The sequence below is a fragment of the Dinoponera quadriceps genome, unplaced genomic scaffold (genome assembly GCF_001313825.1).
Source record: "Dinoponera quadriceps isolate SergipeBrazil2010 unplaced genomic scaffold, ASM131382v1 scaffold4585, whole genome shotgun sequence".
Classification (NCBI taxonomy): Eukaryota; Metazoa; Arthropoda; class Insecta; order Hymenoptera; family Formicidae; genus Dinoponera; species Dinoponera quadriceps.
In genome coordinates, this window is record NW_014559030.1 from 514,794 (window position 1) to 541,845 (window position 27,052).

Genomic DNA, 27,052 nt, shown 5'->3' on the forward strand with positions numbered 1-27,052 from the left:
CGCGACATACTGCCAGCTATTCCTAGCCGGTTAACAATCGGTAATCCCGGAAAATAGTCGCGAGAGCCGGACAATACGCGCCACGTAGAAATGCAAACGCGTACGTTGCCGCTCTCCCCTCCCTCCCCACCTCCCCCGTTGTTCCTCGCGGAATTTCTAGGATCGCTGAATATTCGACGGGCGGAAACAGGTAGGGAGGGAGGGAGAGATTGAATGACAGAACGTGGCCCGATGAACGATCGATCGCGAATGTTTCGCGAATAACACTGGTCAACGCGGCAATTGTATCTTGAATCTAAATAGATCGTCGATTCTAATTAATTTTGTGGTACTCGTGTAACAATGAAAATCAAAACTTAGCCGCTAACTCCCGTCATATTGTAAACAATAACCAAAAAGGGAATTCGATATTTGTGACTTCCGTGGCGCGGAGGGAAGGATGTCTCCGAAATCATTTCTTTCAAAGCTACACTGGTGGGAAAATATAGTTACTTTCGGTGTCAATTTTAGTTTGTAGTAATAGCACGTAAAGTTATCATCACCGGCAGAGATTTACAAAGAAAATGGTCCTTCTGGCTATTTTTATGGTGAAAATAAAATAGTGAGTACGGTTGGCTCGGTAACTTTTTACTTTGAGACGACGCGCACAGCTGTCCTGTAAGAGTTTATGAATGAGACTTGCGTTTTAATTTCCTGCAGCAAGATACAGACTATTTCTATTTCTATTCTCTCGTTATAACATTCTTTACATTTGAGATCGTTAAGAGGCGCCCCATAATATAACATTCAGAAAGAATCTCAGCTCTTTCCGACAATATGAAACATAAAAATTTTAAGTTATGATAAAAAAATGCTCCGTTGTTTCATCTTCATATCTCTCTCACATGCACACTATTAATTTACACGAATTAAAATACAGTCTATATTTCTTGAACTGTAACTGAATCATTTTTCTACCGGCACTTTTCGTTTCGACGCGCAAACAGAAAGGAAGAAAACAATTAGAATTCAAGACGCATGCAATTTACGACACGAAACTTGTCGATCGGTGTAATTGATCTCGCGGGCAGATATTGCGCGGCGCGATTGAGGAATCGATTCCGCGCTCGCACGTTCCTTGAGCACGATTTCCTTAAATTTGCATCTGGCGTATTCGGTGGCTATTAAGAACCGAAGGACTTCGAAGATCGCGAACTTTTCGTATCTCCTACTTTCAATTTCACGTAAATAAGTACTGCGAGAGAGGCACTCGGAGAAGTATCAGGCTTCTTCCGCATCGAAATCGTGTAAAGCTCGGATCTTAAAGAGAACCGTACGTACGTGAGAGACGCGCTGGGGAGAGTCCCTTTATAAGCCCGCTATTAGAGTCTCCATTATAAATGCTTTCAATTTGTAGAGCAGCGAGCAAAAATGCGAAGTGATACTCTCCAGCGAGGAAACTGCAAAAAAAGAGAGAGAGAGAGAGAGAAACAGAGAAAAGAGAGAGGCAGAGGAAGGAAAAGGAAACGACGTATGAAAATATCTTCGTGAATGGGCGAAAATATACATCGCGAAATGGATCGCGCATTATAGGCTCCGCTGCGCTCACCCTCGGGAGTCGTGCGAGAATCCTGACCCGGTTTAAGTAACCCTATTCTAAAAGCTTCCTCCCCTTGATTCCGCTCTCTAAAAACGTACCTTGCGCCTTGGCAAATTTTGGCAAGCTCCTCACACGAGAGAGAGAAAGAGAGAGAGAGAGAGAGAGAGAGCCGACCCGCGCTCTTTTGGCTTCTCCCGATCTCTCTTCCGCGTCCACCAGCGTGACGCCTCCGTGGTCGAACCACCACCAACGTCCTTCTTCAGGATGTGCGCCCCAGTTTTCGCGGCAAACAATATTTTTCTTCTTGCGCCCCCGCGTCACCCCCCCCCCCCCCCCNCCGTTTTCCCGTCCCGTTCGCAGGAAATCGCATTTATCTTGACATTAGCCAGAGCCATCCTGCAAGGAGGCCAGAGAGTTCCGACCTTGTTCTCACTGGGTGCACTTGCTTATTTCTCCCTTTTTTTCCCTCCTCCGCTCTATCCTTCGCCCCCTCTCCCTCCTCTTCCCGTCCGCATCGCATTCCGCCCGCTCTCGTATTTAGCGGTCTCACGCCATCGACAAGGAGCACGAAAGAGCAGGGGGAAATAAAGAGGCTCTCTATTCGCGAAGTTACTTCCGCTAATGCGTCCGTATAAAAGAGAAAAAAGGGGATAATGGATTAAATATATACGCTGTCGCATCCGCACTGATTAATCTGCACGGTGCGAGGCATCTTTTTATTTGATTTTCCCGCGTAGGGCGAAAAAGTGGATGAAAAATTCCCCTTTTTATTTACTCGTGATTTTGCAATATTCCGCACAAAGCATTTAAAGTTGAACGAAGAATACGATTCATTGGCTTCGCGAATTCTTGAATGCCACGTTCGTGAAAGCGAATCTTGGTGATTGGGAAGCTTTTTGTTTCCGCACACAACATCGTCACGCTACGCCTTCTCGATCGAAAATCTTCTTATTGTGAATTTTCAAATAAGGGACTATTTAGTAATTGCGTCGCATCACGAGGGGAAAGGGGGAAGTAGATCTATCAGCTTTCGTGATGATTTGTAATGGCAGGGGTGGTGGGGATTAAAAGCTTATGGAATGTCACACATTAGATGGTGAAATTTGTATCTAAGCGCGGTTATTCACTTTGTTTACATTCGTGACACATTCGGTTACATCTAGTGAAAATTTTTCAATTCTAACACGATACTTCTTTTTTTACTTCTTTCTCCATCATGTTTTCCATCATTTGCGTGTTTTTCCATAAGAGAAAGATAGGCAAATTATTATTTTTCGCAACTTGATGGAAAATCAATTAACGCACTAGTAGTTGATTATTAATTGAGTGTTCGGGAATTTTAATTAATAATTAGGATACGGGGTCGGTTTGACGTGAAAGGGAGACTGCGTACGTCATAAGTCTGGCAAATCCATCAGCGTCGTCCGTGATAACACTGTCAAACTTTTACCCTCCCATATAAATTGATTCGAGGCACGAGAAACGACGCGCACACGCAAATTCCCGACGACCTCGACGAAGTGTCATCAGGAAGAATGAAAACGAGAGTTCCGGAAAAGTTTCAGGACCGAGATGATTTCGTCCCGATGTGGCGGGAATCTCTCGAAATCTCTACCGAACTAACTTAGCGTCTAATAATCCCAGCTCGCTTCCGTCTACGTACGGACTCCGAGGTCGCAGTTTCGACGTCGTAAGTCGTCCCGTCGATTCTCCAGGGCTCTGCCGTGAAGTCGAGCGTTTAAGACCTGTGCAAACCGGGGAAATTAAAGGCGCGCCGATTAAGTCAATCAGAGGTCAGCGGTTCCCAAAGAAACTTGCGCCGTTTCTTCCTGACAAACGGTGCACTCAATGACAAGTCCCGAGTGTCTGTCCACTTTGATTTGTGCGCCGTTTCGTCGGCCGTAACTACAGGTATTCTGCGGCGAATTCGAAGGTTCTAAAGGAGTAAAAATGTGGAGGTGTAATCCGCGCGCGAACAATTTCTTTCCGTTTCAATTCGTCATTAGGTCTCTACAATGATCTCGCGCGGCTCGACAAACGACGGCTTTCCGGATACTCACTCGATAAAAAATTGATCAAGAAGAACCCGTCGTTGGGCTGAGCGACGAAGAACAACCGAGTCACCTCGTGGACGTCACTTTCGCGCAATTTGTGTCAAATCTTTCGAGAATCCAGCATTTCTACGCGAACTTAAAAAACACCGATATTAGAAATTATCACTTTGCCTAATTTGCGCGCAAGAAAAGCGCGCAGAAAAAATCACCCTCCGGCAGAAGAGCGGGAGGGCTTAATCGCTATAAATCATCTGGCCGTGTGATCATTAACCCAGTTCAAGTGCCGGTCTCCGAAGCTCTCGCGTCGCTATTTCCGTTATGTCGTCGCCAAGAAATTTTACTTGCGCGCGCCTCTTTCAGGCGATTCCTCTTCGTGGACGCTGTAATGGCACATTAGTCACGAGAGATGATAAATTCTTGGAGCATGGCGACCACCATGCGTCGTTATAACGAAGCCGGCACCATAGAAGTGGGAATAAAGAGACAACCTAAACTGGATGTTTGGGCAAGAGGGTTGGAATAGCTTAGGGAGAGGCGACGAGGTAAAGTATGCACACTTTTGATGCTTTTGTACGCGTAGCGTGTGCGTCAATATGTGTACAAAATTCGTCGAGAAAAAGGAAGCTATACAGTAAATAATGACAGAGTGTTCGGATGTCTCGGCAAATATATAAAAGAAAAAATCTGTTGAAGGTATAGGATTAAAATATATGGGCATGTATGCAAGGCGGCAACATGTTTCTACTTAATTAAAAAATAGCTTCCTAAAATTAATTACGTAATAATTATAATAATTATAATAATTATAAATAATTATAATTATAATAATTATTATAATTATGTCTATAAATAATTATTATAATCATGTCTTGAAAAAAAAAACTACTTTTTAAGAAGTTGGAGAAACGACATTTCGAGAAAGTAGGCCTATTAGATACCTATCAGGGAATTGTTAACAAATAAGAGTACTGAAAGTAATATTGATTGAAGTTTGGAACGATATTCGGGAAAAAGATAGAACTTTTCTTCAGGTTTAACCACAGTAAAAAATATGCGGAAGAAATAAAATTGATCCACCGTGTCGATATTAACATAAATGAACAAGAAAAATATTGAAATCTCGCGAAAGCTCAAAGAAAGCGCAACCTGTGTCTCGAAACAGACTGCAAGCAATACAGACGAAGTTTACATACTGTTCGATAGAGTTCGATACTTCACGGACGAAAGATATAGGTACGTCGACTTTCCATACCTACGTCAGTTCTGGTGCTTCTCGTCTACGTATATATCCTCAACTTTCTTTGCTCATTCGCTCGTGCGCTCCGGCATAATTTGCTGCATAACCATTCTCGATGAATTCCGTACGCGGCACACGTTGATACATGCTACGACATATACATACAATAACATCCAATCGAAAGTCCTCGTACATTACGTCGTTCTCCCTGCAATGAAACACCTGCCGTGAGCTCGGGACATACATCTCCTTATTCCTGTATCTATGGCGGTGTCCGATATTCGGTGATTCGCACGAGGCGCATCCGGCGAGAAAAGCCGAAAGATCGCCGCGTTCGTCGACCCTCAGCGCTCTCGCGCGCGCGTTAAAACGCGTTAAAACGCGCATTACAGCGTGCATTAAGGCGCGCGTCCGTTTCCGCGCCCCGTCGCAGAATCGCCCCGTATAATCGGTCGAAAATCCGCGGATCGTTGAGCTTTCTCCTATCTCCCTGCCCTCCCCGTCGTTCCATCCGGCTCGCATTTTCCGGGTAGGCAGGATCTCGAGACAAAATGGGTTAAGTGCGCGGCAGAACGGGGAATTGTAGGGCGGCGAGAGACCGAGTCCTGACGACGAGTATTCTCGGGACCGGAACCCACTTCCTGTGGGCGGCGTTCGTGCTTTACGTCATGGTCAACGTCCGTTGTCCGTTGTCGAGCGGGTGAGTTTACGATTATTAATGAATCAGCCGGACCGATTATTCGGGAGGATATTAATGCCTCGGAATGCAGCCGCGAGTGAAGAGACGAATCTTCTGAGGGGGGTGGGGGCGAAATATTACGATCGTTGAAGCGAAATTACCGGTCGGTCGCGTTAAAAATGCGCTGCAGCAACTTGTGTGTGCCCGAAGTCGGCTCGCACGGTTCCCGGAGGAAACTTTTGTCACACTTTTCCGCCAACCCAAGCGCGAAAAATCAAAATGGGTGCTACGTCAGAACTAAATTTTAACTAGTTGGTAATTTAATACTACATTTTGCGTACATATTGCAAATGGAAAAAGTGTAGCGTCCCTACATGTATATAAAGTTGACGTTTCCGATAAGGTTCGAATCTAGGGATAAAATAATTCTCTTGCGAACCGTCATAGCGTAACGCATTGCCGAGACATCGATCGCGAAATGTTGTAATAGCTGCGGTAATGACGGGTCACCAGGTTCGAGATATCGAAACAATACGTTAATTCTAACGAAACATCCTCATAATTGAATCTCCGCGGGAGAAAAATTTCAAGATTTCTACAAAAGGCTGATCTCGGGGCGGCGTAATTGGAAGGAAGTTCTCGGGAGATCCGAATGAATCAATTTTGAAGGGGAATAGACTTTTGTATAATTTCGGGACACGATGGTGTTTCCTTTTCGCGGCACCGGCGTGAGAATGAATCTTCATTAAGATGAAATAGAACTCGCGAGCGTAGAACTCGGCCCCGGTACACCCGAGCGCTCTTTTATTTTGCGTGTAGCATCACCGCGACCCATTTCTCCCGACGGCGACAACTTTTTAGCGGTTTTCAAACTTTCAGAATTAACGCTCTTATATACCGCTGCAGATCGTCAGGTCGCGTCCCCTTATTTCGCTCTGCTTCCCCCGCCTGTCGCCGCGCAGCTGCTCGATGAATCGAGCGCTGTGTGAGCGGGAAAAAATCGCAAGCCGTTTCGAGCTCGTTCTCGAGAGGAAACTTTGTCCGACGGGCGCCTATCGTTAATGGAAAACCGCCGGGGCCGGCTTATTTATAAGTAACTCGGCATCCGGCCATGCCTATATCATTCTGTCCACCTTCTCCTTTTTTTTTTTACGGCTCGTGGTCTCAATGTAGGTCAATGGATACGCGGGAACGTATTCTCCTCCTGAAGGTATTCTCCGCCGTTGTGTGAGATCTCGTACGGAGAATGGCGCGGAGAACGTATCTACTTACTCAACAGAGACAAAAACCAGCCTCGTATCTGAGTTGGACATAAAATGGATACATACAATCAATCAACACGTTGTCTCACTCTCTCTCTCTCTCTCTCTCTCTCTCATTCTCCCTGCGAGTGAACTGTAGGATGAACTTATCACGTTCTCGAGATTAATTTACCGCCATGCGGTTTGACATAATAGTGTGAATTTTGCAAAACCATCTGACGCAAAATTTAATATTTGTGCCGGGATTCAACATATATAAGTGTTAAAATATCATATTTTATACTTCGGTGTCGAATAGCGTTGTGTGGTCTTTTGACATAATATTCGCGTTATTTTTCAACATATTCATAATAAATTATGTTAAATTAACACAATTTGAATAGACCGTTTGGGACATGTGAAATATGTTAAATTTAAAACAAATTCATTTACCGTTTATACGACATCCGACTATGAATAATAAATAAATAATCAATCTATCCATCCGCCACTTGTTCATATTCTTCAAAGGTAGATGGATGTTTGCCATTCTAAAAAGTGAGTAAGGATTCATACAAGTTTGGGAAACTCCGGTCTAGAGAGTCGTTTCGAAGCGAGTCACTCGACTCGCGTCTCGCGCTTTATAAGAAAATGAACGCACCCACCGAATCCATGGCGCTTGCAGGTGCGACGATAAACTTTTCCGGCTGTTCCGAACGGTCGATACGACTTCTTCATGTGCGGGATTCTTATTGCCTAGACTTTATTGGGTATCGCGTTCAGTTATCAAACCGACCCGCCACAGCTCCCTCGAGATGCGCGCCAATGGAAGACTGAATTTCACCGTTGACAGGTTACAGAGTGAAACCGAATGGTAACGCTACAGTTAGGGAAAACAAACTTGTTCACTGTTTTGTCGGCGACGTGTCTGGTCTCCTTTCGAGGAAAATGAGTTCTTCAAGGGAAGCGGGAAAACGAAAATACGCACGATTGATATATAAATTATGTATGGACAAATTTCACGCATAATTTTATATGATCGTATACAGCCATGTATGATCACGTATGAAAACTTTTTCAAACGGGTCGCTTCTAAAAGTCGCAGCGACTTCAAATAAAAACTGTTGTAAAGCTGACAGTTTTGCAATGTATCGGATTATGGTGGTGGAAAATATCGTGCGTTAAAGTAAAAATTAATCTAAACTGAAAATTTTTTGCTTGAATCGATAACATTTTAAAGTGGATTTTGTAGCGAAACGGTCCTTTGGTTTAGAAAGATATGAAAATTAAGAGGGAAGCGAGGAATATTTTAATGAAACACTTTTCTGACTTTAAAATGTTTCCATAATTAATATAATTACCTTCGCGAAATTAATACAGGAACGAACAATATCCAAAGAGAATACAGAGTATATTTATTAATAAAATTACTGTGTCGCTTTGAAACTTTCTTCAGACGCTTCTATACCGCAAGAGTTAGCAGCCACTTACTCGAAACGAAATCGAATCTTCGCGCAGCGTCATGCTTGAGTGATCAAAGTCGCGAAGATCGTATATCAAACGCGAACTGTCCACTAGCTCAGATGGCCGTTTTGTCAATGTGGGGAAAATGCAATTGAGGAAATTGCCTTTTGAGCAAGTCTCGAAGAGAAATTATTAAAGTGATACGAATCACATTTTTCAGCGATGAAAGTAGACAAAGCATTATTCAGTGCTATAATAAAATAATGTTGGAGGATGCGAGAAATTTGCTACGATATTTTTCAAGCGTGATTTAAGACTCAACGGTTTTTGCGAAGAATAGAATCGTCGTTTCAAAATTGAGAGATCAACGTCTAGAAGAAAAGTGCTAAATTCAAATAATTACTTCAACAGCTCTTAGCAAATTTTTACTTGCGATTCTAAAGAATGCTTGAGCAAAAGCACACAATGACAGCTTTATAGCTTTGGATATATTTGCGATGAAATTGAAAAGATGGTACTTTCAGCCCCGCCCTACTTGAATTTAGCACTTTTTTCTATATAGACCGGAGCTTTAATGACGATAGTCAGTAATCAGTGTTCCAACGAGCTGGAGTGAAAAAAGCACGAGCGAGAAATTAAAACGCGACGTTGGATAACGTCCAGACCACGATGTCGTATCTAATAGGTCACTTGAAATTCACTTGAGGATATCATACGGTCACCGAGCAGCTGAAGGATTTCTAAGGCCACCTTTCAATTCCTTCATCCTATTTTGCTCGTTTTTCGCTTCATCTTCCTCGTACTTATCGCGGGATAACGAGGTGGAACGGGTCGGATGAGGCGCCGAATGGGATCGAAGTCCCACATTCAATTCACGGATCTCCGCATCGGGAATCATCCCGATGATTCCCAGTCTCCCGCTGCGCTTCGCTCTCCCCTTCGATTCTGTTCATTAACGTTTCATTCTCGCTGGTCTTATTTTATCTATCGTTAGAGCGACGTAGCTCGACGAGACTCGGAAGAGTATTATCTTAAATGAGACATGTGTCACACACACGTCATGTCCTAAAGAAATCGGTTGGTTACACTTACTCTCACGATCGTAAAAGTTTCCTGAAATTGCTGAGGTCATCACATTTCACTATCCTTCATCCTACCGACAACCAATTTAAATATACAGGGTGTGCCGAGCCAAAAAGGACAAATTTCGACAAACATCAGTGTATTGAACATTGAACCTGTCGCTACAACAGCTGTCATATGCTTATAAATTAAGCCACGCTGAACAGAAAGTCCTTTACCATTTTGCAAATAATATACCAACTTTCAGTTGTTAATTAAAGAAGCCTCTATAAATGGCCATTTTCAATCATTAATAACTCGAAATTTCGCATGCTGTTTGCAAAACAAGACCTTTTCATTCACTTCAATTCGTTTTCTTCACTTAATCGTCCCCTCACGAAGTTCACTCCTGTTAATATCTGGAATATCCTGCACACCTTCTCTTCCATCGTCGTTGAAACTTGCGGATATCCGAAGTAACTGAAAAATGTTGATCGTAAATAGATTTTTCATATTTCTCCTAAGCGCACTTTTGGGGCTGTTTTGAATCGGTACACGGTACCGGTACAGGTAATCGCTTTATTCCGAGCGGCAGGTAGAAGAATCACTTAAGAAATTCCTCGGGGAGAGAGCCGAGGAACATAACATTATCTCGGTGCGCGGCCTCGGGCTGCGTTTTAATGTACCAGAAGAAAATCGCTATATATTCTCGCATGCTGCAGCAAGTTGTGAGGCGCGTGCGGCTCGATTATTCATACATTCGATTATTCAAATTCGACGCATCGTTCTCGGCGTGCGAGTTGAATTTTATTTCTGCGAACTCCGCTCGTCCGCGGTACTACGCATAATAAGACTATTAATTATTTTAAGCCTGCCTTTCAAATATCGCTTCATCGTACGCGCGTCCTGCCCGTTTATTCCTTGTTTTCCACGTGAACCGCATAATTGAACATCCCTCAAAAGTGCGATCGAGTTTGAAAAGAAACACGCAGCGAGCCGGAGACGGAGCTCCGGTTTCAACAGAACCGCGGGAAGACACGTAATACGATTTATCGTTTCACGGTGGAGGAAAAACGGCGGAAAATACCAGAAGTCCCTCTCACGGCGCACTTGCTTCCTGCGGCGTAGGAGGAGAAGTAAATTTTTGCAAGGAGATTGCACCTGCGGGAGATGTTATAATCCTCCTGGTGTCCGGAGCGGCGACGCGCATGGGGGGCGTTCTCTACTTAAAATCCCTTTCCCGTGATGCGGCGTCGTGCGCCGTACCCAACAGCTATAATAATCTCTTTCGGAGCGACGCGTTTATGAGACTTTATTTATTTTTCCTCGACAATGAGAGTTCGCGCGTAACCACCACGGTGGGAAGGGGAGGGGGTGGTGCGCTGTCAGTGGCGCGATAAGAACGGCGGACGGACGCGTACGAGCCGGCGGCTTACTCCCGTCACAATGGGGCCGAGAAAAAAGAAGGAGGTGAGGAACAAGAGTACGCCGGAGAGAGTCCTTTATTAGTTCCACCCGCTCTTCGCGCTTCCTGAGCCGCCGCGTCGTTTACCCGTAATTTAAGCGCAATTTACGCGAAAGTGCCTCGTAAGTCTCTCTCGTCGGCGCGAATATTCATCCAACGAGGGGGGGGGGGGGGGGAGAGCAAACTTNTCCGATGGAAAACGCTCACTTACGACGTCGCGGAAAATATACACCGCGACGGAGGCGATGTAGCGGAAAGAAACTCGACCGCGGTAAACAGATCGCGCGGGAGGACGATACGTCCTGGCCCTGAAAACGTCGCGAGCAGCGTCCGTCGCTAATTTTGGATATATTTTTCCCGAAAAGTCGTGATGAAAACTTAATATACCAAGACAATCTTCGAATATATACTTCTCAAATTATGTTTCGAGATATTGTCGCGGTACTCAGTTTTATAGTACGAATCAATATTACACAAATTCGATACTTGCCGGAATTGTTTGAACGTGTGCAAACAAGTGTCTACCTAAACGGTGCAACGTCTAAAATTCGGTTTTGAAGACGTCTTATGACCCGATTTAAAAGATGGCGCTGTCCGGACAATTATACGAAGGAGATATTACATTGTGCATAGTCAATTATATTTCTACTTCTGTCGAATGTTTACCAAGAAGTGTTGGAGTAACCGTTTTACTTGTATCAATTAAATATTACTTCAATTAAATATTACTTCAACACTTTCTTTCTTTCAGTATAGCTTAACATACATTCGCTTTGGTAAAATAAATCAGACTCGAGTCTGGCCCAGATCATTTTGTCGACAAGAAATTGGCCCGGGCTCGGGTTTGACTTTACCAAAACGAATATACTATGTCAGGTTATAGGTCGAGGTAGATTATATTTGATAGTCTCGGATCGAATCGGGTTCTATCGAGCCTTGATTTATAGGCCTCTGGCCAGGACAACGCTTATCGTATTATTATTATCACCTTGAAACTGTTAGGCCTTTTATCTTATTATTATTATTACCTTCGAACCTTTTACGAAACCTTTTACGCTTATTAATATCATTACCTTTGAGCTGAAATTCTGAAATAAAGTAAAAAAGTGGTCAAAAATCCAAGGAAATTGCAAATTACGTCGTTCGGTTTGCCTAATCGCGACGTAAATCTCACGCGTCGAAAACGAGCACGAGTTTTCCTCGAGCGGAGAGAACTCCGATTACAGGGACGGCGCGCTATGCAGAAGGGAAGAAAAGTGAGCGATCGTCGGTCGGTGCAATCGTAAAGTTTACCACTGCCATGGCGCTCGCGCGAGATTAAACGCTCATGTATCAACGATACACCCTGTTGCGGTAGCGTTATTCCACGTTGAAGGGAAGATTGAACGTTACACGTTGGACGGTATCGGCCGCTATTAACGTGTATTTAATTAGCGAGCGTAATTATTTCCTGCGCGGACAGCCGCGACTTAACGGCCGGCCGTTCCACATAATGTATCGACTAAACATATTTAAGGTTAGGTATACGACGGTTACGTCCGTTTTCGGCCTAGTGTATTATAAATAATACATCCGATAATTAGATTATAATTGGACGAGTTTCGACGCAAGCGACACGATCCGAGCAATTTTATGCACGAGCGTAATATTCTTTTTACGGGAGGTTTCGGTTATTATTATTATTATCTATTTGTATTATTTATGTATTATTTATGCGTTTATGTATTTATAAGGGAATTCCCTTTGGTAAATAGATTACAAGAGATTCAACACATATGTTTGCAAAGTAAAAAAAAGAAAGATTGGGTTCAAAAGTTTACATGAAAAAAAATGGTAAACTGCCACTAAGAGGTCTAACGGGAATATTTAACGCGAATAATTCCATTACCTCCGGGCAGTCAACCAGGCCTTTCAGAATGAAAACAAAAAGAAACGGAAGATCTGAGAGAACTCTTCTGCTCTCCAAGGTCGATAACCCCTCCAAGATTGATAACCTCCGAGGATGATAACAAATAATGCTAATATATTCGTAGCAAGTAATCAGCGTAATCATCCAAAAAGAAATTAATTTTTCTCAAAAACCGGTTCAAGAAGAAAAAAATGTCCAATCTGAGATAGCGACCAGACAATATTCAATGTGAGGGCGAACTAGACAGCGGTGTAAAATTTTTAAGGTGCTCTACCAATCTCTTCGAAATTATTTGAATAACGCAGATTTACATACGCAATATCCGCGCTTCAAAGTTCGATTTCGTCCAACGACGTCTTTTCAAAATTAAACTTTTAGTTCTGCTCGTTCGTACGTGACTTTCATTCGAAGAGTGACCCTTCGAAAAGTCCAATTCTGCCCAAAAAGACTCGGTAATGCCGGAGCACTTTGGCATGTAAACAATCTGTTTAACGCACGTATCCACGTATCGCGTGGATTGCTACGAAATGGCTGTTTCCACCTTGCATAATTACGACGGAAACGATGTCTGCATTGTTGTAAATTCGCGCATTCTGCGAATGACACGTTGAGAGATATGTAAATTTTACACGCTACGCGCGCGCGAGTCCGATGTGCTTCGTCATCTCATGTGATAACACGCTTGTTCGCGAAATTGCGCATTAACGGTTTACTTACTTTATAATTGACCCGCGTATATATTCTTTCTTCCCCGATGATATATTTGCTTCGTGAGCTGCAATAATATGCAAATTTATACGGAGGGTGATACAAAAGCGCAACTTCTCATTCGGAAGTGCGACATGCAAAAAGGGAATGAGGCTTCCCCTTTTTCGACATTTGCATAACAAGTTAACGTACGGCCCTTTATCACCGTACCAATTAAAAGCACGAGAAAACAAGATGATAAAAAGCATCGCACGGACGACCCCGTCGCTTTGTTGCCCGTGTCTGTTTGTGCGTCGTATTGAAATTGCTGTGTATGGATTGGTCATATATAATGTTATGAATCACACATATGCGCGAACAGTGAACACCCCCCTCCTCCCCTCTTTCAATCAATTATTCTCCTTGACCGTGCGGAATTCAAAACGTCTTCCAATTTTCTTTTCGCGGACGATGCGACGACGACGACAGATAATCTCGCATATCCGCGAAAGCTCGTAAATTCGGAATGTACAGCGGCGAGGAGAAGAAAGAAGGGAGAAAGACAGAAAGAAAGAGAGAGAGAGAGAGAGAGAGTAATATAGATCATCGATAAAGTAGCTCTCTGTGTGTGACGAGTGTGGCGGAAAATGAACAACACGGCTGGTGCACCGGGTTAGCTCATCGAAGTTGCTCTTCGCGTGCTTGTTGTTTCGCAGCTACACATATGACCCAACGGGATAGTACAGACCGGCTCGCTCAAGTTTACGACCCGAAGTCCATCTAGAGATTTATTTCAAGAGATCCGCGTCCCCTCTCGTACGCGCAAAATAAGATCAACCCTGTGACAGTAAGACGGTAAGCTTACGAGGCCTACGCAGGCTCATCTTTTAAGACTCGTTTTAAAACGTTTTTATGTCTCCTTCTATGCTCTCTTACAGCAAATTACAGCTTGTCCCTGATATCTTACTCCTAATTTCCTACATTTCACACCTTGTTCCTTACACTTTTCATTGTGTCTGAGTCCTTACTCGCAGGATTAAAGAATATCACCTTTACGCGAAAGTCTGCGCGATAGGGAAAAATCCCCCGAGTAAACGTTTAGCGTAGGTGGCAGCTTCCAAGTATCCGGACACTTGGGTATTTCGCGTTACTTGTTAGCGCGACCCGCGAATCGCAAGCCGAAAGTGTCGCGACTCGATGCGGGCAGGGGCCGTATATATTAATAGAATCCCGGAATCTCGGAATATTCGAGCGGAATATCGCGCTCGTTGCGGAGTCTCGGTATCTTGCGAAGGCGGGGGGCTTCTTATTCCATTGAAGCGAAAGTTTCATTTGGGCGCGACACACAGAAGGAGAGAGAGAGAGAGAGAGAGAGAGCGAGCGATTCTCTCGCGGCGGTTACACACAGTGAAAGTTTAACGAGTTATAAGCCCGGCAAGAGCGCAGCACTTGGCGAGATACGCGCCGCGTTAAAGAGGACACCGGGATTTCCTGCTCGCTGAAGTTCCGGCGATAAATCGAACCGGAATGCTAATACTTCGACCGAATAGTTTGTCCCGCGCGCTTCGCCCTCCCACCCGTCGCCCGGGCGCGATATGCTAATGCCTCGGCCGGCATTTCCGTCCGGATTCTTGTCTTCTTCTTCTCCCCCTCTCCCCCCCCTCTACCACCTATCTGGTATCTTTTCGAATCCCGCGATACTTCGCTCTAATCCGTTCAATCTTCCTAAGCGAGGAAACGACGTGTCGTTCGCGCACGGCGACTCGTCCACGACGAATTCGAACCTGCCGGTGATTCCTGTAAAGCCGACCACACACGATGTGGCGAATGTAGCAAACGTTGACAATTATATTGACCACGTACGTTGGACGAATATAATGTTATATGTGATAATATATAACATATGTAGTGTAACATAATATACATATTAAACGCAGCCGATGATCCAATGAGAGAATTTATGCTTCACCTGGTTTCACCTCGTTATTTTAATTTAACGATTGTTAGCCGGCGTAAGCTCTTGTTGCCCGATTTATTGTACTGTTTGTTTATCAGAGCCATTTTTAATTATTTAACGTTTCATCGGTCAGACAGACCCGATGAGTTACGTTTAAAGAGCCATAGCGAAGGGAAGTGCATGAACCATGAATTCTCCCCACTCCCGAAAAATCGTTAGAGAGTCGCTCTATCCGTTAGACACGATCTGATAAGCCGATTAATGCCTGTCTGGGAGTTATCGAAATCCGACGCAGGGTCAGTTAGACCTATAATGCTGTTGGTGTATCATTTGACGTCACAAATAAAGTGTTTTTCTTTTATTAAAATTCGTACGTGAACGTAAGCAAGCATCGTTATTACGCGTGTTTTTTTCTTTTTTTTTGAAAATGAGACGACAGTCCAGTGAGAATTCATTTTCCGAAAGCGAGTTCTCTCATCAGCTCTCATCAGCTGCGTGCCGATATCCGACTTATCGTCGCCTACAGGATATCGAGACGCCCGAGATGTTGCGAGTCCTGCTGTTTTGCGACATGCGTATGGATTTTTAATCGGCTTTGCCGGACGTTTGACGAATCCCGTACTTACCGATTTGGGGTCGCACCTGTCCGGGCATTAACATTGTAATCCCGAGATTTGCGAGGAGGGCCAACACGCAGAAGGTAGCGCAGCGATGGGAGAGCGAGAAAGATAGCCGGTCGGACGGGGGATGACGAGAGGGGAAGAAGAGGGGGTGGTAAGTCGGGGAGGATGCGATGGGAAGGGGGAGGCATAGAACAGCGGACGAAGGGAGTGGAAATGGACGGATCCAGCTAAACGAGCAGATTCGTAATCCCTTTACTGCCGCACGACGAGAGGCTTTGATGCTGACGAGCTTAACGCTTAGCGACTTTCGTAACCGTGTCAAGCCGGCCTAAAAGACGAGTCGACTGAGAGACGCGTCGGGCCTTTTCTACGTTAAGAGCCATTCGTCCCGGATCTTTTCACATTACGTCTCTGCCTTCGAGATTATAACGCCCAAGACTGTGGCGCGAGGGGATTTAGCTCGCTCGGCGAAAGTCGCACCTTGCCCCCTGCTCGTTATATAATCTTGTCTCACTGCCGTAGACGCGACTTTTCAGCTGCAACGGTCGCTCTCATTTCTCAAAGGTATCTTAACTTCGCTCTCGATGCCCCGTTCGACTCACTTCATGAGCGAGGAAGAACCTGTGAGGTCAGTTTCGACACTCTTACGTAGTGTCTTGTAGCAAATTCGACCACCCGCGTTATACCGAACTGCGTGTTGAAGGCTACATGAAGCGGTTGTTCAAATAAATATTTAAATAAAATATACATACATTCTAAAATATATCTACGTTCCTTGTTCTTTTCACTGTTTCCTTTTCGCCGTGTCTTCCTAAGGAAGAAAGGTTAGGTTGCAAGAGATTAACGTTAATAATTAGAGTTTAAGTACCGAGTAATCACAACGACGTACTAAGAACGTCGAGTGACGTACCAAAAACGTACCGTACGTCGCAGGCGTCATTATTACGTCATCGTGTTTGCAGCCTCTTGTCGCAACCCGGCACATCAGGAAAGGATTTTGAGTCTCATAGTACACGAAAATTACGACAAAAATAATATAACTTACCGGTAGTTAATACGCTCATAATATGCTTTTAGTCGTGGTCGCTAAGAAAAAAAAATGGTCATGCGATTCAGACAGCCAATTAAAGCAGACCATCCCTGTGTCGGCCCTCTCTATTTACATCTGGAACTCTGCTCTCAGCGAGCTAATCTCGCCGGAAGCACGCACAGATCAATACGATAAATTGTCGAAGGGGAAACGAGGGGAAAAATGTTGACTGATTCGTGACCCTACTTGGAAATAAGATCGTACGAGACACTGTGAAAGTAGTCGGCTGGGTACCTCGGGGGTCCTCGGGATGGATCAGCCGCGCTTTTCAGGAAATATCGATAATGTGCGAGCGTTACTCTTCCGAACAATCGCCCCCGTTGCCGGTGAATATCGAACACGTCGTCGTAGATTCGGGTCGTTGATAACGCTCGTAAAAGACGAGAGCGCGCGCGCATACTCTACGTACTTAAAACTTCTTTACTGCGCGCACTTAGAACTTTAATAAGGTTATTTGCAAGATCGTAACGATATTAAAAACGTTCGAAGGTGGCAGCCAAAAGTCGGGCCGCTCGCCAGGAACCCCGCGGACCGTTTCGAACTGAATAACTGAGAGAAGGTGGGGCGGTTTTGTTTAATCTTTCATTGAAATCCCCGGCTGTCTCGCGCGCTAATTTATGCATGGACGTCCGAATGAGGTATGGTCGACGGTAATCGGAGAAGATGTCAGGTTGAACTCTCTATTGAAAAATTCATCAATCGAAAGAGTTAGCCGAGGAGGCCGCCGTCACCGGGAGGGTTGCTTAATGAAGAACGAAACCTCGGGGTATCTCGTTAAAAATGGATCCGCTCCGCCGTACTGGCGGAGCGCGCAGTCTTGACATACTCGAGGACTCCGGCGTTGCATCTCGCAAGCCCGTCGTTATAATAGCATATCAAACTACCGTGATAACGAGCTGAAATTACGTCGCCGTCGGCCGACGCGATGACGTGAACGCACAGCATCCAGCTATCTCGCTCGGGCGCGGCGCAAATTCCGGAAGACATCCGGACGATATCTCGAGGTCGGCCGAAAAGTCGGGACGCATTCCTGCCGTCGCGCTCGCGGTTTTCCCTTCGCGATTCTGCTTGTCCTCGCGGTTTAAAGTAAAGCACAGTCGCCTGTTTGTTATCTTCTTTATCGCGCAAGAGCTGCCGCGAGCGCGCGTCTGGAACGCCGGTGTAAACGAGGTGAGGACACTGTACGGCAGAGACGTCTTACATATTTCAGCTCGTCGCCCACGAGAGACGATTGTCGACCTCGGCCTCGCGAACAATGGCCGCGATGAGCCTGGGTTTCATCGTCATGGTCACGCCGTGGACGATCCAGGAAGTCGTTGCAGCCTGCACCGGAAGCAAGCCACCGCCGTTCCTCGACTTCCTGGCCACGTGGCTCGCTCTCTCCAACAGCTTCTGGAATCCGTTCCTCTACTGGCTGCTCAACAATCATTTCCGCCGAATTTCGAGGGAGCTCCTTTACAGTAAGGTAAAGCTCAACGTGTCTCCCGACCGGTCGGTCGCTAATTTCTTAGCGATTAAGGAAAATGCGCCCTCTCAGGGAGAAGGTAAAACAAGAGGACCGGGAAACGAGTTGACACGGGGGTGAAAATCACCATCGAATTTTGCCCGAGTTTCCCGATGCATGTGTGAAATTTTATCCCCCGCCGAATTTGTCGTCATTTTGGGTGGAATTTGATCGTATCTCGGAACAATGGAAACTCGATTTCTAATGTGTGAAAGGGACACGACGGGCGCTTCCTGCCTCTATTTTACACTGATACATCCTTAACTCATTTTACGATAATTGGATTTATTCGGCTTTTACGTTTCTTTTTTGTTTTTTATCGCGCGCCCGACGACAAGGACGGCCGGCTCGCTCGGCTTTTGCGAATTGCCCGCCGGACCATTACGGTTGTAGCGAACCCTTTTTTACACGTGTGAAAACACTTCGCGTAAATCTGGTTACGCGCGAGTTTTTAGTGCTAACGTGCGTGTGTTTTCAAACCGTCCATTAGAGGCGGACGCGACGTAGACAATTACCGACTAGGAGACAATTATTTCGTCCTAATTGCTGCGACGGAAAGACTGTACTTTCCGTTTCATTTTCCGTGCAAATCGCCGGTCACGTTCCACAGTGTTTTCCATGCTTCAGAAATCGCGCATGAACGGTACTTTACTTTCTGTAGATTTTATAAATCACCAACGACAGAGAGAGAGAGAGAGAGAGAGAGAGAGAGATTGTAAAGAACAAAGAACGGAGAAACGGGAGGGAGGAGAAATATTGGCGGAGCGAAACTGGAAACTTTTATATCGCCACGCCGCGCATAACTTATCACCGGGCGCGATCTTTCCGCGTTTAGCTTATCGAGATAATATCCATTCCCATTGTCAGCCCGATGTGCAGTACAATGGGATAATCGATTCGCACCGCGAGTGAATTAGAACGGCTGCGGTGTAATAGGAAAAGAAGACGCGGGGGGTGGGGCGATATTTCGCGCGGAGGACCGCAAATTTATGCGATTAGATAGAGCCGGCAGATAGTTCCCGCTACGGCGAACGCCGCTTCCTTTTATTTACCGATCACCCTTCCCCCTTCCCCCTCCACCCGGGGTAACATTTCACCCCCTCTCCGCTCTACAATTGTTCTGCAGCGCGTTCTGCAGCGCGTTCTCCCTCTCGATTCGCGCCGGATTCCTTTTATTTCGCGAAATCAATCCCCCCCCGCGCGACAAAACCGGTAAATTTCTCGAAGACGATAGTCGGCCGTCGCCGGCGAACGAATGAAGACGAACGACTCGCAAGATCCCGGGGAAGGAGAAGCGCCGGAAGCCGCGACAGAAGCTATCGCGCCCATTTACCTACCTACCTACTCCCCCCCCCCTCTCCTCTCACTCTCCCTATCTACACACCCAACTGTGCCCGGTGGAAAACGAGATTTATCCGGCGCGAGAACGCGTTACGCGGCGGTACGGATGCATTCCGCGACGGTCGGATTCAGCGGCGGCGCGCGGTCGTCCCTTCCTTCCCGCGCCACTCCTTTCGGATTCAACTGGAACGAAAGGGACGCCATACGTCCCGCGCGCGCGGCCATAGATCTCCGCGCTTCGACTTTACAGGCCATGAATTCCGAAAAGCCCGTCGGCGTGCCGTAAATCTTTAATCGCCGCGCGCACCCCCCNTCGATTTGTTCTTCATTGTTCTTCATCCGCTTTAGTGGTTTATCCCAGCCTGTTAATGCTGGTGCAGATGAGTGAAAAATTGTTTCGAGAAGTGGAGGAAAAGCGATGGGAAAATTATTGAAATACGTCGCTAACTATTCATGGATGATATTGCGACTAACGGAGGATTCCCCGTTCAGTGAAACTAGATGGAAATTCATATGGAATCCCACGGTCGCCCCTGGGGATCCGCGCCGAAAACCCGGGTCCTAGATAGAAATTCATGTGGATTCCTATATGAATGTTCACAAACCATGTGGATTCCAATATGGATTTCCGCAATGTGGACTTTTATATACGGATTTTTAATATCTTACATGGATTTATATGAATTCCCATGAATTGGATTTCCATGGAAATCCACCTGGGAATTTTCAACAGGGTTAATCCTGTAACACCCGCGATCTTGAAATAACATCATAGGTCTCTCAGGTCTGCATTACCGAAGAAATCGTGAAAATCGTGGTTTCTTTGCGTTTTTTGGTCTTTTATAAATTATTATCCCCGCCGGCAATATAAGTATTTGAAGGTACAGCCGATTCTTTGATTGTGAACTTTTAGGTAACTGGAAGTAGCGGGGTTTGGTATTCCTTTCTAAGAAAATTTAGAAGTTTCGAGAGCGACATTAAATGTATGTCAGAACGCCAATATCCAGCTGTTCGTTTTCTAAGGATAGAATATGCGTTTGTTCCCTCAGCGATCCAGGTTGCAGATGTGTTTTACACATCAATTATTAGGATTTTTTTTACGTATTTTTGATGCTGATGTCAATGAATATATAAAGATTTCTCTTTTAAAATTCTTTTAAAACGCTTTTAACAGATTTTCAACGTTTTGCGCCGAATTTTATCATTTTTTTCACTGATTTCAATAAATATATCAAGATTTTTCCATGTAAATAAATTGTTTTGGTGTCTTACATATTTTCTTGATAAAAAACTATTGCTCTGCATTGCACGCTAAGCCAATATGTAAGAAACTTCATTATTGTAAAGACTGCTTTACTTGAATATTATTCTTTTCTTGTACTTTTCGCATATCCAACTTATCTCTGAGTAATGAAATAAATAATAAAAATGTGGTATCGCAGCGTATTGCACAGAATGTAGTGGGCGAAAGGGGTAGGGGGAAGGGAGTAAGCGAGAAAAAGCGTGTAAGCCTAACATGTTACTGTCAGGGTCAAACGTCAGTGCGACGCTCCGCCGGCTGGATTGATGGTCGACAAACGAGTTTGCTCACTACGTGAAGTAAAAGCCACCGCCGTCGTTATACTACATACACGTCGGCGGGTGCATCGCGCGCGGGACGGTCGGTCTGCGCCGCCTCTGTGAAAAATGGGAATCGATCCGCGGATTATTGCGAACGGCCCGAGTGGGCGAGCGATTGCACGCGAGCCGGCAATTACGTACTACTCTCGTACTCGATCTCCAGTCCTGGAAATGTTTGCGAAAAGTAATTAATTTTCGCATATTATTCTTTCGACCTTCGCGCCGCGGGCGTTCTTAGCGTTTACAATTAAAAAGAGTTACGGCGCGCGACGGCTGCGACGGTGGAAAACCTCAGCCGGGACGTTCCTTTAATTTTCCCCGAAAAATTTATAGTTCAGTAAGCACGACAAGGAGAGAGTGAGAGAGAGAGAGAGAGAGAGAGAGAGAGAAAGACGTTCGATACGCACGCGCGCGTAATTTGAATACGGACAGAAGTTCGCGGAAAGTCCGGCGCGAATGGGAAAGTTGTCGCGCGGTGGAAAATAACGATGTACGTGTTAACGTTCCGATAAAGCGTTTCGATAAAGCGATCGATCGAATCCAGTCAGCGGCGGGGACCGTTTTGCATAGATACGAGCGGGACTCGGTAACAGCGCCGGAGCGCTCCGAGAATCATACAGCGGATATTGCGGTCGAATCATGCTTTTTAGTGGCTCGAATATTGCCCATGAAACATAAGAGCTTCTCACGCGGCGGTGTTCCGCGTAGAATCGCGAGCCCCGAAGTGAAATTTCCCACGCGGCGTCTCCGGAATCGTACGAGAAAGAAACGCAGTCTCACGGTTTTACGGAATTTGCTTTTTCCGGGAAGAACGCGGAAAAGTACACATTTTGTTTCGCGCTTTCTTTCTGGTTCGCGGAAGATTTTTTTAAAGCTACGCGATGATTAATATTTTTACTCGTTTAGAAGAAAGTTTTCTAATATTGTTGAAAGTACTCGATCGCATTAGCATGTAACATAAATCTCGGGAAATCTCCCCGGTAGGAATTCATTTCATTTCCCGAGCAGTTACTGGACAGTTATATTAACTTCTGTCTAATAACTAAGGAGGAGTAAAACTACTTATATAGAATTTCAATTCAGATGTAACACTTTTCCCGCAGTTACCGCGCACAAAAGGTGCGCAAAATCTGAATCCGTTTACTAAACGAAAACGGATCAATAAATGGATAAAAAAACTATTCAATTGATCGGTAAACAAGTCTGTTGCTCATTTCATAATCAGTCTCGTCCTCAAAGTACTCTTGAATTAAATTCAAGTTCTTCACTTTCCACATAATATCGTTACAACTAATAATAATGTATCAATACCAGTAAACGGATGGCTGTCTAGAAAAGCTACATACGTTTGCGCTATGCTCGACACGAGTTCGATTCGCACGCTCGAATGAAAGAGACAACGAGATTCGGTATAAAAATTTCGAATTCGATTCCGCGGATATTCGCGCGGAAAATCCCCCGCAAAAAGTCATCTTGAAACCGATGCCATCGCGAAAAGGGCGCCGGGCTCGCGCGTTGATGAATCGAGGGCGGGGTGCGACTTCCGGTAATTCATCGGCCGTCGTACCGACGATAAAAAAAGTTTCCAGCCGCGCTGCGTTATTTTAACTCGCGACACGCGATACAGCGAGTTACGCTCGCCTCGTGTTACGCGAGCAGATACGCAAATGGCATTCGGCGAACTGTATTCCTCATTGACCGCAGTTCCGTTCCATTTCCAGGCGTTCCGTTTCGCTGCCGTGTCGCACCGCACAAAGTTAACGGGAGCACGAGTTTACAATTAGAATCGCTACTTCGCATCGATACGACGGGGCGTTTGTGTTCCCGTCATCCGGCGCGTTCGGCTGCAGCCGCGAGATAATGTCGCGATTATTTATTACTCTTTTTCCATTGCGGAGGAAGGAGGAGTGTCTCGACATTATATGGCGCGGCCAATCAATAAAGCTCGCAAAATCTGCCATTATTTTCAGCGACTGATTTATCGCTCGTAAGACTGACAGGTACTCTCTCTCTTTCTCTCTCTTTTTTTGCCGGCGCCGATGCATTATACCTGCCACGGTCGATAATACGGGCGATCTTAATTCCCTTTTTGCATGCAGATTCTGTGCAGATCTAAGCCGTTAGGGACGAAGCAACACTGCTGCGCGACTAGCACCGGCGGCTTGGACGTCTGCAGCATCGCCGGCGTCGATCTATCAGGTATGCCGAGCGGGAAGAACGGCTCGATCGAGGAAAATCTCTCTCCCCGCGAATATCACGTGTCGAAATTAATGTATTCCGTCCCGTCGATTTTTCACGATCCACCGGCTCTCGCCTGTCTACCGCGTCGTTTACAACCCGGAGCTGATTCACGATCTCATTTTCCTATTGATTTTACACCGACTGCCGCCGCCGGTGGGATTAACACAATCAGTGTTTTGCGCTAATTAAACTGTGGGAAATCGGCCTTTTGACGGCGTCCATTATCAGTATTAACTGCGTATTAACTCACTCTCTTCCTCTCTCTCTCTCCCTCTCTCTTTGTGTACCGCCCATAAATGATTTAATGTGATCGCTGGCAATAATCAACGTAAGCTAGTGCACGCACTCGCGACTGCCAACTGTGCCGTGATCACGCTTTGAACAACTCGCTGATGATGAGCTTCTGGCCGACGATTACGCCCCGTCGCGTCCCTCCGAGTGTTACATCCCGTGGAACGAACGCTCGGCAATGTTGTCGGCGGCGTCTTTTTATTTTAATCCTCGCACTGTGTCACGTTCTGCTATGCGGCAACTCCGGTTCCGTTTTTGCCTACGGAACCTTCCGAATTGGAGCATTTGGAGAGAGAAAGGGAGAGAGAGAGAGAAATAAAGTTGGAACGGAACGAAAGTAGGTTGGCCGAGGGTCAAGGTTCGCTGGAAGGTTCCCTTTTCCTCGCGAGAACGCTCAGCGCAGTAAAATCTCGGCGAGCAAGTGGATATATCAACTCTGCTCGTAACTTTATTCGGTTAAGTCTTCACTCGATCGAGTGCCGCGTGTTACAATCTCCGGAGAGTCCGAAGACCGAATACTTAATGCGGCCGACTGTGGAGTAAAACTATGAAACCAGCCGCTTTCAAGCTGCCGCGGTAAGGAGCTCGTTTCTTAATCGAGCGCGCGTTTGGAATAAACGCGACGCAAGGGAAACCGAGGTTTATGTATCACACTTTTTGCACAGCAATTATACGAAGGAATGTGTTCGATGTGATTAAATAAGCTATGTATAGTTTCTTTATTTATCAAGTGAATTAATATAAGCTTTGTAACAAGTCACTTTTGGCCCCGGTCTCCTTTACGCGCGTTCACGGTGAAAGAAAGAACCTTCGTTCGTACAAGTCAATTTCTGTCGTCGGGGAAACGGAGGAAAACTCGTTCGTGGGGAGAAAAAAATTCCGACAAGAGGTTTCCACTCAGTCGAATGTCCTCGGTTATTTCAAACGAATTTGCTTTTTAACGCGGGTAAACGCTCAGACGAGCATTTTCGGGTTGACGGAGACGTCGTTTCTCGCCGAGCGAGTTTCCGTCTTCCTTCAATCATCATTCTATTACGCGAATTGTTTTCCCCGGTAGGAGGAAAATTCGCTCTGTCATTCGCGTCCATTCGCGGCGAGAGTCGCGGAATCCCGACCGGGAATACGTCGCGATATTTAATTATCGGTTCGAAGCGAGTTCGTGTGCGGAGCCGAATTAAAAAGCCGAATTAACTCGTAACTGGGATATTCGCGATTCGAATCTGTTAAATTGGCGGCATGTGGCGCAAACGACCGGCGACAACCGTGCGAACGTAATCGCCGTTTGCGCGCGAGGATCGTTGATAACGAGTACGGGTTAGCGCGATCACGCGAGCCACTCTTACGCATTGTTCATCGTTACCTTTCGTTTTTCCAGGTTTGGAGCGTTGCTCAATGGAGCGTTACTCGATGGCGCGTTGTTCCTCGTTATCACTGGCGAATACGCCGCCGCCGCTCTCATGGGAGGCCGTACACGTGACACATGGCGACGCGGAGTCCACGTGAGGTAGACGCCACATAAATACGCCTACGCTCTATTACCCGGTGCTATCTACGTGCGCTTCTGCATTCTCCGTTACGCGGAATATGCCGCCTATCGCGTTATAATATAACGGCGGATGCTTGGAGCGAAATTTGCAGGCAATTTTCCACGAGCGGAATCGCCGCGACGGTCGAGAATTTTTCAGCTATACAAAATATCGAAATTTAATCGAGAGAAAGAGGGACGAATGAGGTTTCGCCGAAGCAAGCAGTAGCTGAGCTATGTCCTCCTCTTAAATTCGATGAAATCCGAGCGAACTTCGTCTCACGATGTCTGAGGAACCGAACAATCCGGTTTGTTGAATTAAACGTTCGTCCGTTTGCCGCGTTTCGATAGACGAATTTGTTTCAATTGAAGACATTTTATTCAATCCGAAGACATTGTTCTCCGTGTAATATGACATGTTAGGCCCGCGAGACTCGGTAATTTTTCTGATATGTTCTCACTTAAAGGTAACTATAAATTTATTCAGTGTACAAATGTTACAGTTTCGAGTGTACTTTGATATATTAAAAGGATTTGTCACAATTACATTGTTTTTAAAATAGATAAATGTCAGGTGTAAGGAAAGATAATGTATTAATTCTACTCGCATTTTGCACGCTTTAATTGAAGATTTGACAACTACGAGATCGCAATTTCTCGCTTGAGTTAATTTGACTTATAAACACCGAACTAAGATTAATCGCGCGAGAGAGAAGAGAAGTAAACCCGCCGGACAGAATATCGGAAAGTCTTGCAGCGAATATCACCGTCCGACGAATTGTTTTCCCGGGAGAATCTGCATGGAAGAATCCCCTTCAAGAATTCGTCACAATAAAAACACGACGTGACGGTGGTATATCTCTCGCAATACTTCAGTCGCAGCATCTTTCCGCGACTTTCCGCTTTCGGACGCGTCGCGAGGTGCTCCGAAAGTTTTACGATTAAACGTGAACTCTTTGTCTCTCAAGCGCGACGTGTATGACTCTGTTTACGAGCGTGAACAATCGCGAGGAACCGGCCAAGTTCCTCCCCCTTTCTCTCCTGCCGCGTCTCGCGGAGAGAAGCGGTTTTCCCCGCGGGAGGTGTTTCCCGCGCGTCTTCAGCGCCGGCGCCTTTTGCACCGGCTGTAATAATCGCTCGGCGGCGATTTCCAGCCAGAGATGCCGCCACGCAGACGGAGGATTTCGGATCTCCGGACGACGCCAGTTAGTACAGCGTGGCGGCATGCCCGACGCACTTCCGGACGCATCCGTCTGTACGCCGAAACCCGCGTGGCGTCGCCGTGCCCTCGCTGGCACGAGGGCGAGCTTCCCGCGTCGACGAAGAAGAGGAGAGACAAGGGAAAGAGGAGGAAGAGGAGGAGGTCGCGACGGTCCGGCGTAATCGGCGCGCTCGACGAGTCGCTCTCTTCGAGTACGCGCGCTTCACGAACCTGCCGGACCTCGTGCGACGGCCCGAGCCGCGCTAAGCCGGCTCCTCGTCG

The 27,052-nt window shown here is 45.9% G+C and overlaps 1 protein-coding gene across 1 annotated transcript in view; it reads left to right on the forward strand.

The window, feature by feature from the left end:
* LOC106750131 (trace amine-associated receptor 9) overlaps positions 1–27,013 on the forward strand; it is a 53,777-nt gene extending 26,764 nt beyond the window's left edge. The window contains exons 7-10 of the mRNA XM_014630239.1: positions 18,258–18,512; positions 23,612–23,711; positions 25,420–25,548; positions 26,724–27,013. Of these exons, the coding sequence (XP_014485725.1) occupies positions 18,258–18,512; positions 23,612–23,711; positions 25,420–25,547 (483 nt within the window). The 3' untranslated portion in view covers position 25,548; positions 26,724–27,013. The remainder of the gene's footprint in view (positions 1–18,257; positions 18,513–23,611; positions 23,712–25,419; positions 25,549–26,723) is intronic.
* The last annotated feature ends 39 nt before the right edge of the window (positions 27,014–27,052 follow it).